Below are 17966 nucleotides of genomic sequence, written 5' to 3'. Positions count from 1 at the left end.
GTAATAAAAACTGATGGAGACGAAACATTTTCAAAATCCAATCTATCACGGTACCACAAAACAGATTTCTTTCATTAAACCCGAAATTGCCGTACATTTCCTTGCTACATCTCAGAATCCGTCTCTAAATTTTAAACTGTTTCCGATAGAAAATTTCAGAGGTTATAACTATTCACTGACAGTTTAGTTTTCATTTCTAATTGTTCATAATCCATCAGTAAACCTGGAGAACGCAACGTGAGTGGGCGGAGCTTCGATTATTTTCTCTTGACTTCTCTGAAGAGGGTCTCCCAGTGTTTCAAAAATTTAAAAAATCTGAACATCTAATTTGTTTGGCAGTCGTTGTCATGCTTAGGATTGGGCCAGTTTTTTTTGTAAACGTGTAGTACATTTTTTGCAAGTTTCAAACCTTTAATTTCTCAACGTAACCGTAAAAAAATCAATAAAAAAATTTTTTAGTGTGTGGATGGATTATTGAAAGCGAATAATTGTGAAAAATTATTTCGACGTCAAATTTTTTGAACATTAAATACCGATGCATCAATGTAATGAAATCAAACTGAAACTGTAAAAAATTCCATAATTTCTGACACAAAATTAGATCATCGTAAAATCCTCTGTTCCAATCATGTTTTATTGCTGCCAGGACTCTGAAATTTGATAATGCTTACAATTAGAAACAATTGTTACGATTATCATGATTTCGCGTATCAAAATAATTATCGCATTTTCAAAACTACTCTCAGCGACTGTAGAAATTGATTAACAAACTTTTTGACATAGCAAAGTGCTTTTTGGATAGTCTTTGTCATATTATTATCACATCTGGAACGCTCAGATTGAGAAGACAATTACTTATTTTAAAAGTAAACATGTGATAAGTAATTTGATAAACAGAAAAAAAAACAATTAGTGTTTCATCATCATTTAATTCATTTCGGTGTGTGTCTTTCTATTGGTACTGTTTGCATTGTCGAGTGTGTATTGCAAAGTCAGAAGAGCTTCACGTTTTGTGACATCATTAAGTTGCTCATATTACCACTAAAACTTGAAACTTAACAATTTTCAAATAACCAGCTTGCAAGTTTTCTAAAGAATAAATACAAATGCGCAAAATAGTGATTGAACCAGAAATGATTGTAATTATTTGAGAAAACTTGTATGAAAAGTTTAGTTGAACACAAATACCGTAGAGAATAACCTAGAATTTAATATCTGAAACATTTCTGAAACCGTTGAAACTGAAAAACCCAAAAAACTTTTATCCCTCTCTTAATTTTTAAATTTTTTTAATTCAAATCCTATGTGTACTGCAAAATCAGAAGAACTTCAACGAATGATGCGTCGAATGTGATGAAATTAGAGTTGTACTTCATAACTGGTACTGTTGAAACAAGCACTGCCAATAATTTATGTTTTGAAACCGAAATACTTGGGAAACACGTTTCGTAACATTATTGAACACAATAAATGATGAAGAAAACAAAATTCTTTGTAACACCAGCTTCCTAAAGTATTACGTCAACTACCAATTGAAAAATAATTATTTATGTAAAGCTGAAACCAAGCTTCAGGTACAGTAAGGATGTATGTATCTCCTGTTTCGCAATTACAAAATATATTAACGTTATTGTTCAATGTCACTAAAAATAGGAATTCATTTTAAAACACCATAAACATTCGAACAGAATTCTACATATATGATATCATGTTCCGCTACAGTTGTCAACCTTGTTGTCAGCAGAAAATAGAAAACTTTAGATAAATTTTTCAAATTATTGGTACTTACTGTTATTTTTTTCCGTCAATTGCAGAACAAGTGCAGGATTTTCAGTGACATGTCCGCTAACGTTAATATGTCATGAACATCTAGGAACTGTGATAAACACAAGGTTTGTGCGAAAATTACGAGATTTTAATTGAAACTATCAGATTACAACTTTCAATTTGTTTGAATTATGAGCCAATGAAACAGCAAATATGAAACTAAAAACAATTTATGCAGAACTGATGTAACTGGGAAAATAAGTAGTCTCAAATTAGATAATCTTTTTTAGAATTTCAAAGTGTAATATCATTGAAAAGAAAGATATTAGAACAAAACATGAGACCATGAAACATTGAAAATACTGAGATAGACAAGAATATGCGGTGATTTAAAGAAACTGTTACTAATCATTGATAAGTGTTTAACCTGTTGGAAAGATTGATAGGAAATTCCTACTCATTTTCTAAAAACAAATAATTAAAGCAACCAGTAGAAATGGAATTAATTATTAAAAAGTTAGAAAAAATTTACTCATTCAGTCGAAAGGTATCACGGTCACTTTGGAGACACATGCAGTTCGACTCTGTTCAGATTTGCTCGGCAATAATCAATCCAATCAGGTGAATATTTTTTGTAAGAATTATAACTTTTTATAAAACAGTGTTTCAATCACAACTCGGAAAGTGTTTTCTTTTCTCAATAACGGGCTATTACAGGTTCACGAACCTTTGCCGGAGGGTGTTACGATTTTTTTTGCCGGAGGGTACTACAATTTTTAATATTTTTACTACAGTTTCTCATGCTTTCAACTGCGAGACCCATCCGAACCAATTCCTTGCGCCTTTAACACGTTCGGCAAAGGTTCGTGAACCGATAATATCTGATTTTTGTGTCACATGAAAAGATTTGCTCGGTTTCACCAAATTGCTTGTGATTTGATTTTGGAAACGATGAAAAACTACTAAATTAATTGAACGCGGAACTTTTTATGTTTCGTAATTGTTTTAAGTTCCAGTGGTTTATAACTCCGAGATCGGACGACAAGAGAAATGGAGAATAAGTGAATTGGAGTTTACTATAAAATTGTTAACTTGAGAAAGTGGAAATTAGAAAAAGTTTTCACTTCACTCAACCGTAGTTACCTTTTGCAATCCTGATATTGACTATTCATCAAACCTGGAATGTCTGTCTCATCATGATGTTTATTGGGAAGTATTTTCTTGCAGGAGGTTCGATAGCTAAATATGAGGTTTTGTCAGTTAAAAGTCCAAGAAATTTATCTGTTATGTTGGGTATGGAACTGCTGCATTCCAAAAAAATACTTTTTGTATCTTTTCTTCTGGGAAAAGTTTAGCAACTTTTATAATCTATTACAAAAGTATACAGTTTCAGTTTAATGGTTTACTTTTGATATGTTTTTGACTTCCATTGCTATAGTTTCTTTTTTTTCTCATCTTCATATTGAAAATTTAGAAAAATTTAAAAAGATTTCAGTGCTTCTTTTAGAACTCTTCTCGTTTTCCAAATGCATTAGATAGAATAATAAAGATCGCAACTTTCTATTGATAAATTTTGCAAAAACAGCAATTTATGAAAGCAGAATATGAATTCAAGTAGCGAAATTTTGGGTCATAACAAGTGGCTATGAATGTGGAATACAGAGATAAAATCGAATTAATCATTCTGTGATAAAAAACGAATTGAACATCTTTGCATTTTTACTTTTGACTGTTTCGGAAATTCATTATTGTATTGCTCTTATACTCAATTTCGTTCAGCACTTTTTATTGACTTTTATAGTTCTTGTTTTAGAATAATTAAATGTAGGCATATCCGCATATCCAGTATTTCAAAGAAATCACTGAACAAAACGACGGTGAATATAATTTTGGAGCTGAAGAAACAGAAATAATTAAGTTGATGAAGCAACAAAGTAGACATAATAAAAATTATGCAAAAAACTGTTATTTTAACGGCTCACTAACGTGTTTTGTTCGATTTCTTTATCCAAATGCACTAGGGCCAAGTGAGAGAGATATTGTGTGGTAGATTTGAAAACAAATTGAATAAATGGTTTTGTTTTTTTTTACATCAGTGCAGCAGAAAAATTAATTTATTTTTCAGTTTCCCGTTTATTTGAAAGAGTCACGCCCATTCGAATATTCAATTGGAGCCGGTTTTGAATATCCAGAATTATGAAAAATAGTAGAAATCACGGTGTAAATACCAGCTGTTTCACAAAAAGCAGAAAATTTCTTTGTGCCAGAGTCATTCATTTCCAAACATCCACAATTTCTTCACAAATAGTTTTAAAAATTCTTTCGAAGAAGAATCGAATGAAATCGTGTTTTTGTGTTATATTGTGAACTTTCAACGATCATAAATTTTTCTATTCCAGTTCAAAAGTATGTTTCAAAAATTCAATTCACAGGAATGCACCATCGAAATAGTAACCAGAACCAGTCAAGATTTACAACTTGGCAGTCTCAATGAACAGCTGAATACGTATTTTTGAGACGGAAAACAGGTTTTTTCTATTTCAAATAATTGCTATCATTGATAAAAATGCCTTTTAAATATTGTTCTTAGTTTTGAATTTGAAAATCCACTTTTCTTAGAAAATTCCAGTTTTTATGATTAGAAATAACGTTCCTAGTCAGTGTAAATGAATGACGAAGTCAGTTTAAACTGATAGTCATTTATACTATTCACGTCAACTAGTCGAAAGGAAATGATTATCGATATAGTCATAATCATTTTAGAAATGACGAAAACGATAGTCGATTCAGCTGTTTCGTCAAAACTTTTAAAAAATAGTCGAAATAGTACAAACGTAAATAGCCGAAACGTGAGTATTCAGAGCAGAAAAAAGGAAGAATGTTAGAAAATTTTTAAAATGAAAACACATTTTCTCAGTCATTTACGTCGTTTTAATAATTGTTTTTGTATTGGAATTAATCATTTACGTCGTTTCGATAGTTGTTTTTTCATTTCCGATAGTCAAATTACACTGTGTTTTTTAAATTATGATATTTTGATTATCATTTTACGTCATTAATCGCATGACGAAAAATGACTAACTAATGATTAGGAACTCTAATTAGAAAAGGGATGGTTTTGCGAACTCCTTTAATCTTCCAGTAAAACTTTTTTTTGAAAATTATGAAACATTAAAAAATGAGAATTTGTAACCTGTGAACACAATGATTGACTATGTTTATGAAATATTCACTGACGGTTTCAAATTGTCAAGTTCCAGAAATTGTTCGGGATGGCGAATTGATAGAATAGAAATTGAAATTCCTAGGTTGCTAGCTAGAAAGTAGTAAAGTACGATATCTTGAATAGAAAATATCGCATCAATCTCTCAACCGAGCCTAAAAATACTAGTGGATTTCTGAAAACCAGAAGGACACCAATGTAAACTGGAGAAAAAAAGTTGATAATTGGAACAGTGAGTTTTACGCAAAATGTTGGATATCAGAACTGTTTCAAAATGTGGTTAAATTCAAATTTTTGGAAGTTTTACGTTTAATTTACAACGCCGTTAATAAGGATACTTCGGTTAATAACTTCGCATTTTTTATCCCCAAGTTTCAAATAAAAATGTTTTACGGCCTATTTTTTTGCGAAAATTTCGATTTATAGGCAAGTAAATTCTCAATTATCGAATTTGCAGTGGGATGGAAAAGAAACCGAACTAATTTTGACGCTAGAAAAGCATGAATTTGTATTGAAGAAACAGTGAAAAAGAAAAAGTCAGAATTTCAAAAATTTACAGTTTCAATATATTAATTTTACAGCGAATTTGTGTTCTGGTCGCTTATCTTCATTTACAGAATACGTGTTCCTTATTCTTATCAACTATTCACTTCCTGCTAACTCGTAAAAACTGCGAAAGAAGCCGACGAACAAAAAAACTTTACAATAATGCCGAGAAAAAAAAAAGAATTTGAAAGCCTCCAATGATTTAATATAGTTAGCGTTAGCCAGTCCGATCAAGGTGATTTCTCATTTCCCTTTCCCCATCTCTCTCGTCTTTTTCCCCGCGACCCATTTTTCTACTTCCGTATCACACATGTGTCTTTTTCTTCCTCCTACCGCAGATGCCTTCGTTTCTACACAGGTAAAGATCTAAACAAGTAGATTGGTTGATGAGAACAGAAGTAGAAATAACTGAAAAGAAAATAAGTGGTTGTAAAGGGAAGAAGAAGTTGAGAAAAGTATTCTTCCGTGTTACTACAAGATGGGAACCAAATCTTAATTGGTATAAAAGGAAAGCGGGGTGAGAGGTTAAGGTATCAGTTTTAGCTTTTCTTTTTTTATTTTGAATCATCTTTTTTCTATGTTTGAGCTAATAGCAGAACGACTACTAATTTTTCGAAAAGTATTATTTCACGTTATTTTGAAACTGTCAAATAACCCATAACCTAAATTTTTATAAGAACCTGAAAATGGAGGATCCAAAGAAGGTGGCCGCCGAGACCGAGTCTTATCGCAAGATTGCCTTTGCAGGTAAGCTGGGGTGCCCGTGGCGCGTTTCTAGGGAATTCGTGAAAACTTCTGTTACGAGTCTTTAACTTAAGAGTTTCACATCGATTCGCCTGGTTTCAATGACTACGACCACCGAATTTGTGAAACAAAGAATTTTATTTTTCCAGGTATCGCAATCTCGACTGTAGCCACTTTGACAGTCATCTTGGCCGTCCCAATGTTGTACAACTACATGCAACACGTTCAATCATCCCTTCAAACTGAGGTTGACTTCTGCCAACATAGAACTGATGGTCTTTGGGATGAGTATAAGAATGTGAGTGTTGGAAATTTTAAAAACAATGGGCACAGTTTCAGTTTATTACCCAATTTATTAATAATCAACTGTTTTTTTTTCTAGTTCCAAACTCTCCAAGGAGTCAACGGACGTATCCGTCGTGCCGCACGGCGCCATACCGGAGAGGTGACTCGCTCGAAAAAGATCCGTCGTCAGAATGAAGACGAGGAAGTTGAGATTATCTATGTGGATGAGGAAGGAAATGAGGTAGAGGATCAGACACCAACTGCTGCTCCAACCGCTGCTCCAGCTCCAATTGCCCAAGCTCAAGTACCTGCATCGTCTTTCGCTGCTGCTCCACCTGCTCACAGATCACCAGCTTCATTCGCTTCATCCCCAGCTTCTTCATCATCTGGATCTTGCTGCTCATGCGGAGTTGGACCAGCTGGACCACCAGGACAGCCAGGACAAGACGGAGCACCAGGAAACGATGGAAACCCAGGAGCTCCAGGACATCCCGGACAAGACGCTGCTGAGGACTCTCATGCTTCTGCCGACTCTTTCTGCTTCGATTGCCCAGCTGGACCACCAGGACCATCCGGTGCACCAGGACAAAAGGGACCATCAGGAGCACCAGGAGCTCCAGGACAATCCGGAGGAGCTGCTCGTCCAGGACCACCAGGACCAGCTGGACCACCAGGACCATCAGGAAATCCAGGATCCAACGGAAACCCAGGAGCACCAGGAGCTCCAGGACAACTCGTCGATGTTCCAGGAACTCCAGGACCAGCTGGACCACCAGGACCACCAGGACCAGCGGGTGCACCAGGACAACCAGGACAATCAGGAGGAGCCTCTCAACCAGGACAACCAGGACCACAAGGAGATGCAGGAGCACCGGGACAACCAGGAGCTCCAGGACAACCAGGTCAACCAGGTCAAGATGGAGACAGTGGATCTGAGGGAGCTTGTGATCATTGTCCACCACCAAGAACTGCTCCAGGATACTAAATTGTAGTTTGTAGTCTGCTTTTTAAATCTCAAATTGTCTTTCCCTGTCATGACATTGGTTAATGTTTGTATGAAGTGATTTATTTTGTCTTCTCTTATTTTCTTATGTTTTTCTCTTATTTCCAACGTGAAAAAAAACCTGTGTTTCGAAATAGTTTTAAAATGTTCGTATCAATAAAAAAGCTTCAAAAAATGTTCTACTCAAATTCAAACTCAGTTAGACCAACTATTTTCTTATTTAAATTCCACACGAGTTCAATTCAAAGTTTTCATGCATCTCCTTAACAACCTCGACCATTTCTTTCTTGTTTCCCTCCAGATTCCAGTGACTCCATAGTTCCGAACACTCTTCATCTGTCATCGATTTGCCTAGTGATGTAGCAACGACGTATCGTTTATTCTTGTCGATATTCATTGTCAATTTTACAAATTTCAACAGAGCATTGAACTCGTTGTCACTGAACTTTTTGATCTGCAGAATTCCATTTTCAATTATTTGACAAATCGTAGAGAATCTATCTTGATAAAAAGTTCCAAGTAAGTCGAAATAATTGAAAAGATAAGACTTCCCAAAAGAGTACTTTCTTTTGATTTCCTCGTATTCCGATCCATTCGTCTGATAATACAAATCACCCATCATCACCATATTCAGGAAAAGTGACTCATTCTCTTTGAGGTCTCGCAGTGCCTCAAGATGTAGATCAAACCCTTCAACTTTCTCTTCCAAAACGTTTTTTATATAGAGCACAACGATATTAATTCGATATGAATCATTTTTTGACAGTTCCAATTCATCGAGAATAGTGTAGGAATGGAAGAAAAGCGTAGCATATTTACTGCTGTTATCTCTCAACATTTCAAGAAACGATGAGTTTCCGTAGAATGATTCTTGATTCCAGTTATTGTTCACTATGGCGAGACCTGAAAAAATAGGGGAATTTAGAAGCGGACGTACAGTACCGGACAAAAAGGCATCAACTCTGGCTGTTTTCATTGGAAAATGCACAACTTTGACAGTGTATTTCGGTGTCACCAGATTGTCCGATAAACTCAAGTTTAAATGTGTTGGACAGAGCAAAAATAGAACATCATTTTTGTAGTTCACCATTTTTTTGTAGGGACACTACCATGAAAGTTACAGGTAAAGAAACATATTACTCCCTGAAATCGACTAATTTCAATGCAAATTAGCAAAATTTTGGAGATTTTCACTTTGACAACCTATAACTTTCAGGATAATGTTCCTACAAAAAAATGATCAACTACAAAAATGATGTGCTATTTTTGCTCTGTTCAGCCCGTACAAAATTGAACTTATAGGACAATCAGATGACACCGAAATACACTGTCAAAGTTGGTAATTTTCCACTGAAATCAGAGAAAGTTGATACCTTTTTGTCCGGTACTGTATGAGGAAGTGTTGGAACTGGCTTCAGAACGTTTCAAAACTAGACGATTGGAAACGACACCAGACACTTCGAAAGAATTTACACTTTTAGTGTAGAAGTTTCATGGTTTCCAAGCAGGGTTGGAATCCCGCTTTCCGTCATTTTAAAGGAGACCGGACAGCTCAAACGACGTAGGTTTCTACGGGACCGTGTATTTTGACGTGAAGGTGTTTGCACACAATGCGCCACAAATTACGACAAAAACGCTATTTTGACTAAAGACGGTTTTGAACCGTTTTTTTCTGAAAATGAAACAGTGAAATCAAAAATTAAATTTTTTCTTTCATTTTCACTTCTCTGTTCATTTGATACAACGCTAAAAATAAAGATTGTGACACTGCTACGCTCCAGTAAATATAGGCAACTTGTTGAGCGCGTCCCTAGTGTCACAGATTGCCCGACAATGTTTTCTTTTAGTGGAATTTGTAGAGAAAAACTAGAACTTCATTTTTATAGTTGACCACTTTTTTGTACGAGAACTCCCTAGAGAGTTACAGATCGGGAAAGTTTTCAATACAAAAAATTGAGATTTTCGAAGTGTTTACTTTGACGGTCTGTATCCATTCAGGGAGATTTCGTACAAAAAAGTTGTCAACTACAAAAATGAAGCCCTACGTTTGATCTACATATTCCATAAACAATAGACATTTTGAGACAATCCGATACAACTGGGCGTCTTCTCCAAGTTCACCGGTTTTATTGAAAAATCTAATAAAACGTGCTGGAGACGCTGCAGCAGTTAACCCTGACCGGCAGGGTATCGGCTTATCACCACTCACCTAGCGGTTCAACAACAAAATTATCGGGTGGATTAGTTGTCGATGGCGCAATTGTGGTGGTTGTGATAGCGGGTGTTGTCGTTAACGGCTCGTCAAAAACTCCCAATATCATCAGCACGTCCTCCGGAAGATTCCATTCTCCACTTTTCAGCAATCCTTTAAACTGCGACACATTTTTCCCATTCGTCATCTGTTCAATCGCTCCTTGGAAGAACAACCAATTAAATGAAATACTCGTTTTCTTCATAAATTCCAAGCATGTACTCAAAAAACTGATGAAACTGTCTGGATCCTTGGAGCTCCGATAGGCTAGTTTCAGGTTTTGAACAGCCTTCGCACCGATTTCACCTCCAATTTGACTATCATTTGCGTATATCACACGATTTTGAACAACTTCGATCAGATTGTACATGTAACGTTGCTCAGCCGCATGATTGACGAGAGTTTTCAATTCGGTGAACACCAGATACTTCTCATACAATATAGTTGGATTGTTGCTCATCTGATCAATAAAACTTTGTTGATTCGATGATTGTTGAAGTGCCATGAGAGGCAATACGATTAGGAGAAGGCAGATGCGGATTCCTGCGAAAAATCAAAATGTTTTGTTTCTCTTCTGTGAAAAGTTAGCTCACCTCTCATTTTGAATCGCAAATTTGTAGTAGGAGAAAAATCCAAACTAAATTTAATGGCAATAGATTTGTAATAAAGATTAAAAAAACTGTAATACCAAGGTGTCACGTTGTTATTTTTCAAATTTTAAATGGATGGATTCTTTTTTAAGAGAGAGAGTTATTTAAACGTGTCACCTTTTCATATTTTGTTATTCAGTTCATTTCGAGCGGGATTGCCCAGAAAAGTTGTAGTTTGGAAAAAAATAACAAAAAGGAATTTCCTGTGTTTATAAGAACTGCGCCTATTTGGAGCTCAGTTAACAAATAGAGCGCAATTCTCATTAAAATGATTCTATTTCAACTGTTGAAAACTCAGCGAGTGAACTCGGTGGGAGCAAACATGCTTTATTGATAAATGATTCCTTACCCACCGGCTCTTTATGTGCGCAGTTTTTAAGCAAGATACAGTACCGGACAAAAAGCTATCAATTATTGCAGTTTTCAGATGAAATTGCCCAACCTTGAGGGTGTGCCATGGTAATTCTGATTGACCCATCAAATAGATAGCTAATAAATCATAGAGATCTAAAGTAGAGCTGTATTTTTGTGTTTGACAACTTTTTTGTGTGGACACTCCCTAGCAAGTTACGTATCGACAAAGTAATTTCTCCCTTAAATAAACCAATTTCAGTGAAAAATAGTGCTATTTTTGAGCCGTCGTCTTAAAATGACCATAGCTCTCTCGGGAGTGTCCGTACAAAAAAGTTGTCAACTACAAAAATGCAGTTCTAATTTTGATCTCTATGATTTATTAGCTATCTTTTTGATGGGTCAATCAGAATTACCATGACACACCCTCGAAGTTGGGGCAAAATCAACTGAAAACGGCAAAAATTGATAGCTTTTTGTCCGGTACTGTATATTTTGGCATATTAGAACAACATCTACGCACGGGGTAATGGCAAGGAACCTCCAATTGAAACGCGGAAAGTGTTTCGAGGGGGAAGCGATGCGTACGCTTCGCGGCTACCTTTCGGTGATAAAGCTCGATGCTCCTCTTTTTTCTAAATTACCATTATTCTTCGTTGTTTTAAACCACGTTTTTTACAGTTTCATTATTATTCGCTTGAAATAATATTGTAGAATCTAAAAAACCCTTTTTTCAGTTAACGTCTAGCTCAAGGCGAACTTTTCAGATTACTTTTCCCCCGTAATACATCCGTTTAGACAGTTTCCGGTAGTTTCATGAAAAACATTTTCAGATGTCATCCTCTACGCTTTGACTTTTCGTCAGTAGCTGGAATCATGATGCGCAACTTTACCTCAACAACGGGAAAATTTTTTGGTATCATCAGATTCGGAAAAAATGGAAGATTCTGAACGTGTCGTCTGCTTCCGGCTCCATTACTTCAAGCGACGTGAAAAAAGTGTTTTGTTGTAAATGTCACCAATTGAAAGTATTCACAAAGTTTTCATCTTAAACATTTTTTATCCTTGTTGCATGTGTTAGTGTCTATACATTCAAAATAATCATACTTGTCACGGGCCGGGCCGATTTTCAAATTTTCACCGGCCCGGCCCGGCCCGGTCAACCCGGTCGGCCCGGGTGAAGCGACTTTTTTCGAAAAACATGTTTTTTCAACAGTAATTTTTGAAAAAGTCTTTTTTGGGGCATTTTCTGCGAAAATTCGACTGAATTGATGATTTTTATTAGTTCTACACAGTAGGCAAAATTTTTCCTTGACCCGGCCCGTCAAATGACAAGTATAAAAATAATGAAAGACACACATTTTATTGTGTTTTTAGTGGAGAAAAGAGCTTTATCATTGCGTCCAATACAGCCCGTCGCGACGCGGCTGAAAACCACACGCGCCCATCTCGTTTAGCCAGTAGAGCGCGTTTTTGCGAGGTTCCTTATTATTACCCCGTGATGTACGAGATTCCGCTAACTCTTTTGCTTAAAATCTTTGCAGGCACAGTTGATTGAATTAATTTTTATGCTTCTAGAAGAAAGAACAAAGAGTTTTACAACATTTATTTCATCATTCAATAGGTGTTTTCTTCGATTCTCCAGCGAGTAACACAGAAAGAGACTTTGAAATGTAGACGCAATTCTTCAACTAGCTCTTTAATTTTTTTCTTTGTGTCCGACTCGATCGGGACCCAAATTTCTTCACAAATCTCCCTTGGACTATCAAAAACGTATACCAGATCTCTTAAGACCTGTTCATTGAAACTCAATGCCGTCACAAGAAACTTTTTCATCATAGAGAATTGTGCGTCGTTCAATTGCAAACTCATTCTGGCGACGTTTCTCAACGATTCCATTAGACCGGACTGCCCGTAGACACGGTCTTTAGGTGTTATTTTGAGTAAATCAATGAAGTGAAGAAGCGATTCGGAATGACGGCCACGCAACACATTTTGAAGAGGATCGATATCCCGTCCGTTGTTCAAATAATACGCGTTGACCACTTCTTCCATCAATTTGATACTGGTTTCATGTTCTCGAAGATCAAATAAGTCTTTCAGATATTGATCCTTCCCATATCTTTTCAAGTCTCTAACAACCAAGAAAATCCTTCGAAAGTCTCCAGAAGTTTTTGCTTTGATCATTTCTTTCAGAAAACGCAAGTAGCGATTTACATAATCGATACTCCCATAATCTTTCAAAATGTGAAACATCGACTCGGTTCGTATGAATGGTTCCGCTTCCCAATCCTTATTCAATTTTTCATAGCCTGGAACAATCTTTAGAATCTTCTGGTAATACAAAATACTGAAAGCTGCTAAAGTCCTTAAAGGTGGACTGAACTCAACTCTAATTTTTTCATAGAATAATGTATGAGTACCTGTGAGTTCATTTTCATATCGATAGGATTTTTTTAATCGGTCTGAAACCCGCCGAAAGCGATCGCCGGTGAGTTTGGGCATTTCGGTGGCCTAGAAATTCGACTTCGACCATGTTGATTTTTCAAATTTTTTCGGTATTTTCGCTCATTTTTGCCAAAAAACGCGAAAATGGCCAAAAAAGCCATTCTTGCCCGGCCCACGGCACATTAACGAATATCAATCCGGTCCGTAGTATGTCACGGACATAGAACTCGTCGAGATCTACATTTTGGTATGTTTTTCAGCCCATAATATTGAGTTTAACGCAAGTTACGCGCCGGCCCGGTTTGCGAGTATGGAAAAAACCGATGAAAACCTGAAAAATCAATATTTTCGAAAAAAGTTCTAGAATGTTCCACGGCCACAGAAATGCCCAAACTTTGTGCCGCTCGTTCTCAGCGGGGTTTGGACCGAATACAAAAAAGTCTTTCGATATGATAATGAATTCACGGAAATGAACAAATGAACATACGACCGAAGTCGAATTTCTGGGCCATAACGCCAATTTTCACCGGCCAGCGAAATGCCCAAACTCACCGGCGATCGCTTTCAGCGGGTTTCAGACCGATTTTTGAAATTCTTTCGATATGAAAATGAACTCACAGGTACTCATACATTATTATATGAAAATATCAGATTTGAGTTTAGTCCACCTTTAAGCTCCTAATTCATTCCACTCACTTGACAACGTGATTGGTCCGACAATTGGATCAGTCGGTGCCACATGTACATTCTTGACTATCTCGGAAGGAATCTTTGGAATTTCATATGGTTGAAGAACTCTAGTCGGAGTTCTGTACAGGATCTCCAATGCCTCCAACACATTCACCGGTAGAATCCAATCTCCACGAATCAAAAAATCCTTGAACTCTTCTAGTTTGTAACCTCTGTCCATAAGTATCGTTGCTTCATTGAAGAACCACCACTTCGAAGTGTCGGGAATCGTATTCTTATTCATGAATTCCATGCATATCTCCAAAAAATCCAACACATTCTGCGGATTTTCTGATTTTGTGCGAATTTCCTTCAGCTCTTCGAGTGCTTTTGCACCAACATCGCCTCCGACATCTACAGAATATTTATATGCTGCGTTGTCCTTGACTACTTTATGCAGATTTGCCTTATACCAAGGAAGCTGGGCTGAATTGATGATATTCTTGAGTTGAGTGAACACTTGTTTCTTCTCCAGTGGTGTGGCTCCGTTAGAACTCATCCGGTCGAGAATTGGAGGTCTCAGGAGTGGTGGCTCTTGACATAACACTCCGGCGAGCAGTATGCATGCGAGGATCGCTGGAAAAGATTCATGTTGTTGAGGAAGTCATCATAATATCATGGCTCCACGACATTCCGCAACTTCAGTTGCAAAACGTCGCAGAGCCGAAATTCTTAACTCACCTCTCATGACGATTCGCAAATCCAAAATTGTGAAAAAACAAACTGAATTGATGGGAAAAGATTATTGATCAAGATAAGAAAAATAAAAAAATAATGTGACCACGTGTCTAATTTCATAGGCTAAAAATTTTTGTAAAAATTACTTATTTCACGTTGGAAATGACATTTGTGAAAAATAAGAAAAAACTTTCAAAATCTTTTGAAAAAAAATTACAGAATACTTGAGAAAAATCACTTAATACAAACATTAACCAATGTCATGACAGAGAAAGACAATTTGAGATTTGAAAAGCAGACTACAAACTACAATTTAGTATCCTGGAGCAGTTCTTGGTGGTGGACAATGATCACAAGCTCCCTCGGATCCACTGTCTCCATCTTGTCCTGGTTGACCTGGTTGCCCTGGAGCTCCTGGTTGTCCCGGTGCTCCTGCATCTCCTTGTGGTCCTGGCTGTCCTGGTTGAGAGGCTCCACCTGATTGTCCTGGTTGTCCTGGTGCACCCGCTGGTCCTGGTGGTCCTGGTGGTCCAGCTGGTCCTGGAGTTCCTGGAACATCGACGAGTTGTCCTGGAGCTCCTGGTGCTCCTGCGTTTCCGTTGGATCCAGGGTTTCCTGATGGTCCTGGTGGTCCAGCTGGTCCTGGTGGTCCTGGACGAGCAGCTCCGCCGGATTGTCCTGGAGCTCCTGGTGCTCCTGATGGTCCCTTTTGTCCTGGTGCACCGGATGGTCCGGGTGGTCCAGCTGGGCAATCGAAGCAGAAAGAGTCGGCAAAAGCATGAGAATCATCAGCAGCGTCTTGTCCTGGATGTCCTGGTGCTCCTGGGTTTCCATCATTTCCTGGTGCTCCGTCTTGTCCTGGCTGTCCTGGTGGTCCAGCTGGTCCAACTCCGCATGAGCAGCAGGATCCAGATGATGAAGCGAATGAGGCTGGTGATCTGTGAGCAGGTGGAGCAGCGGCGAAAGAAGATGCTGGTACTTGAGCTTGGGCAACTGGAGCTGGAGCACCGGTTAGAGCAGCAGTTGGTGTCTGATCCTCCACCTCATTTCCTTCCTCATCCACATAGATAATCTCAACTTCCTCGTCTTCATTCTGACGACGAATCTTCTTCGAGCGAGTCACCTCTCCGGTATGGCGACGTGCGGCACGACGGATACGTTCGTTGACTCCGTGGAGGGTTTGGAACTGAAAAAATTCACTGATCTGATAATGAATCAGGGCGAATTTCAAACGAAGATAAGAAAATTGAAACAGTACCGAAAGTGTGATTTTCAAAAATCACAAAACTCAACTCACATTCTTATACTCATCCCAAAGACCATCAGTTCTATGTTGGCAGAAGTCAACCTCAGTTTGAAGGGAAGATTGAACATGTTGCATGTAGTTGTACAACATTGGGACAGCCAAGATGGCGGTCAAAGTGGCGACGGTCGAGATTGCGATACCTGAGAAAATTGAAATTCTTGGTTTCAAAAATTCAGTGATTCTTGTGAAACCAGGCAAATTGATGTGAAAATCATAAGTTGAAGACTCGTAACAGAAAGTTTCATGAAAATGCGCCACAGGCACCCCAGATTACCTGCAAAGGCAATCTTGCGATAATTCTCGGTCTCGGCGGCCACCTTCTTTGGATCCTCCATTTTCAGGTTCTCTTTAAAAGTTTCGCTTTTGGTGAACGCAGAAAAAAAGATTATCTTTACTATTAACAAACACCAGATTCTGTATGTTTGTCTGTGGTTCGCCGATCCTACCGCCCTTCCTACTGAACCGATTTTCTTGAAATTTGGACCAAAAGATCAGAAATTTTCACCACTCGATGCCCGTCTTTTTCTTTTTTCAAAATTCACAAAATGACGTCTTCTGAGACAAAAACACTGATAAAGCATGTGGGAATCGACTGCGGAAAAAAGGGGGAGAGACGGTCGGCAAAGCTTCGTCTCTTCTTTCCTCGCTCTGGCTTCCGTCGCCGCGTGGTAATGGTCGACGTGTTGCCGCGTCCGATCTGGCAAGTTATGCGTCGTTGACTACAGTTAGTTTTAGTTCGATCCCCGGGAGACATAAGTTGTTTTGAATTTTTTTTGTTGATAGATTCGTTGATATATTTTGCTGATAGAAATAGAGGTTTCCAAACGTGTCGTTTGTTTCCAGTGAAATCTATTATGAATTCAATTTTTTTTCTGTGCAAAGAAAGCTCGCTCCCCCCTTGCGGCGACCACCCCTATTTTCATTCAAAAATTAAACGCAGCGTTGAAATGGGAGTGGGCGTAAGGGTGGTGTGAGCTTCCCTTGCACAGAAAAAATATAATACATAATTCATCACGAATAAATACGGGTCGCTTTCTAAAAAAAGACTTCGAGAAAGATTTTTTGTTATCATCGGATTTAGAAAAACCGAGGATTAAAAATGTTTCGTTTGCTTCCAGATTGATCGATATCACAAAAAGGTAGGGCAGTTTTCTGGACACACCTAAAGGAAGATGTGGGCTCAAATTTAAAAAGAAAGTATTGATATCCATTTTGGCTGCCATTTCCCTTCTTCTTATCACTGTTTTTGCTCCGCCTATTTGTAAAGTATAGCGACGAGCGGAAATTGCGTGAAGTCCAGACATCGGGTCACGTAAAACCCGTTCTTCAAACCGTCTATAATATAATTTTTACTGTTCCCGCTGATAATTCACTGGAGGATTATGGTGCAGTTTCTCCTGTTCCCGGTGTTACCACCTCTATCTCGAAAGCTGTTCCTCCGCCTACCAAGTCGAATGGTCTGAGTCAGATGGGTACAGAAAAAGAAATAGATGAACGTGTAGTCCATCGCTCAGAATCGGATGGTAACGTGGAGCTCTGAGAAATTGATGGGATTGAGGTCACTCAACTCAGGACACAGAGGTCGGTGAAAAAGAACGACAAAAAGAAAACGTCCGGTGGAGCTATCTGGAACAGAGATTGTCAGGATTCCATAGCAAAGTTGTTGACCTGTCGGCAAAAAGAGACGAGAGCTCGGATTAAGATGTGAGCGTAATAGACGGAATCGAGGGGACTGCTATCCGGCATCCAAGATAGTCAGGATCTTTAATATCTTTGAGGCTGATAATCATGGCAGGATGATACATCAGTCCGACGATCCCTACAGTCTGACACTGAGAAGTCGAGCAATAACAGAACCAATACTGTACGAATGGAAATCAGCAAGAAAAATGAGTCCGAAGATCAAACTAGATCTAGACGGGCTTCAATGATTTCCCGGGCAGCTATAAGACGATCAGAAGAGCCGATGATGTGACGGTAAGAAG

General features: G+C 38.0%; 3 protein-coding genes across 3 annotated transcripts; 1 reads left to right on the top strand and 2 right to left on the bottom strand.

The window, feature by feature from the left end:
* Nucleotides 1–6222: 6222 nt before the first annotated feature.
* Nucleotides 6223–7550, top strand: GCK72_012453 (uncharacterized protein; the record flags this gene model as incomplete). The annotated part of the gene is made up of 3 exons (XM_003087027.2): nt 6223–6283; nt 6430–6578; nt 6663–7550. 3 exons carry the CDS (start codon nt 6223–6225, stop codon nt 7548–7550), a joined length of 1098 nt encoding a protein of 365 aa, XP_003087075.2.
* Nucleotides 7551–12437: 4887 nt separating this feature from the next.
* GCK72_012452 (uncharacterized protein) lies at nt 12438–14685 on the bottom strand (the record flags this gene model as incomplete). Its single annotated transcript, XM_053729128.1, has 3 exons — nt 12438–13132; nt 13965–14573; nt 14679–14685. 3 exons carry the CDS (start codon nt 14683–14685, stop codon nt 12438–12440), a joined length of 1311 nt encoding a protein of 436 aa, XP_053583900.1.
* Nucleotides 14686–14988: 303 nt separating this feature from the next.
* On the bottom strand, nt 14989–16316 carry GCK72_012451 (uncharacterized protein; the record flags this gene model as incomplete). The annotated part of the gene is made up of 3 exons (XM_053729127.1): nt 14989–15861; nt 15973–16121; nt 16256–16316. 3 exons carry the CDS (start codon nt 16314–16316, stop codon nt 14989–14991), a joined length of 1083 nt encoding a protein of 360 aa, XP_053583899.1.
* Between the last annotated feature and the right edge of the window lie 1650 nt (nt 16317–17966).

This window comes from Caenorhabditis remanei, chromosome IV (genome assembly GCF_010183535.1).
Source record: "Caenorhabditis remanei strain PX506 chromosome IV, whole genome shotgun sequence".
Taxonomy (NCBI): domain Eukaryota; kingdom Metazoa; phylum Nematoda; class Chromadorea; order Rhabditida; family Rhabditidae; genus Caenorhabditis; species Caenorhabditis remanei.
The sequence above is the reverse complement of the archived record's forward strand: the minus strand, read 5'-3'. Positions and strand labels throughout refer to the sequence as shown.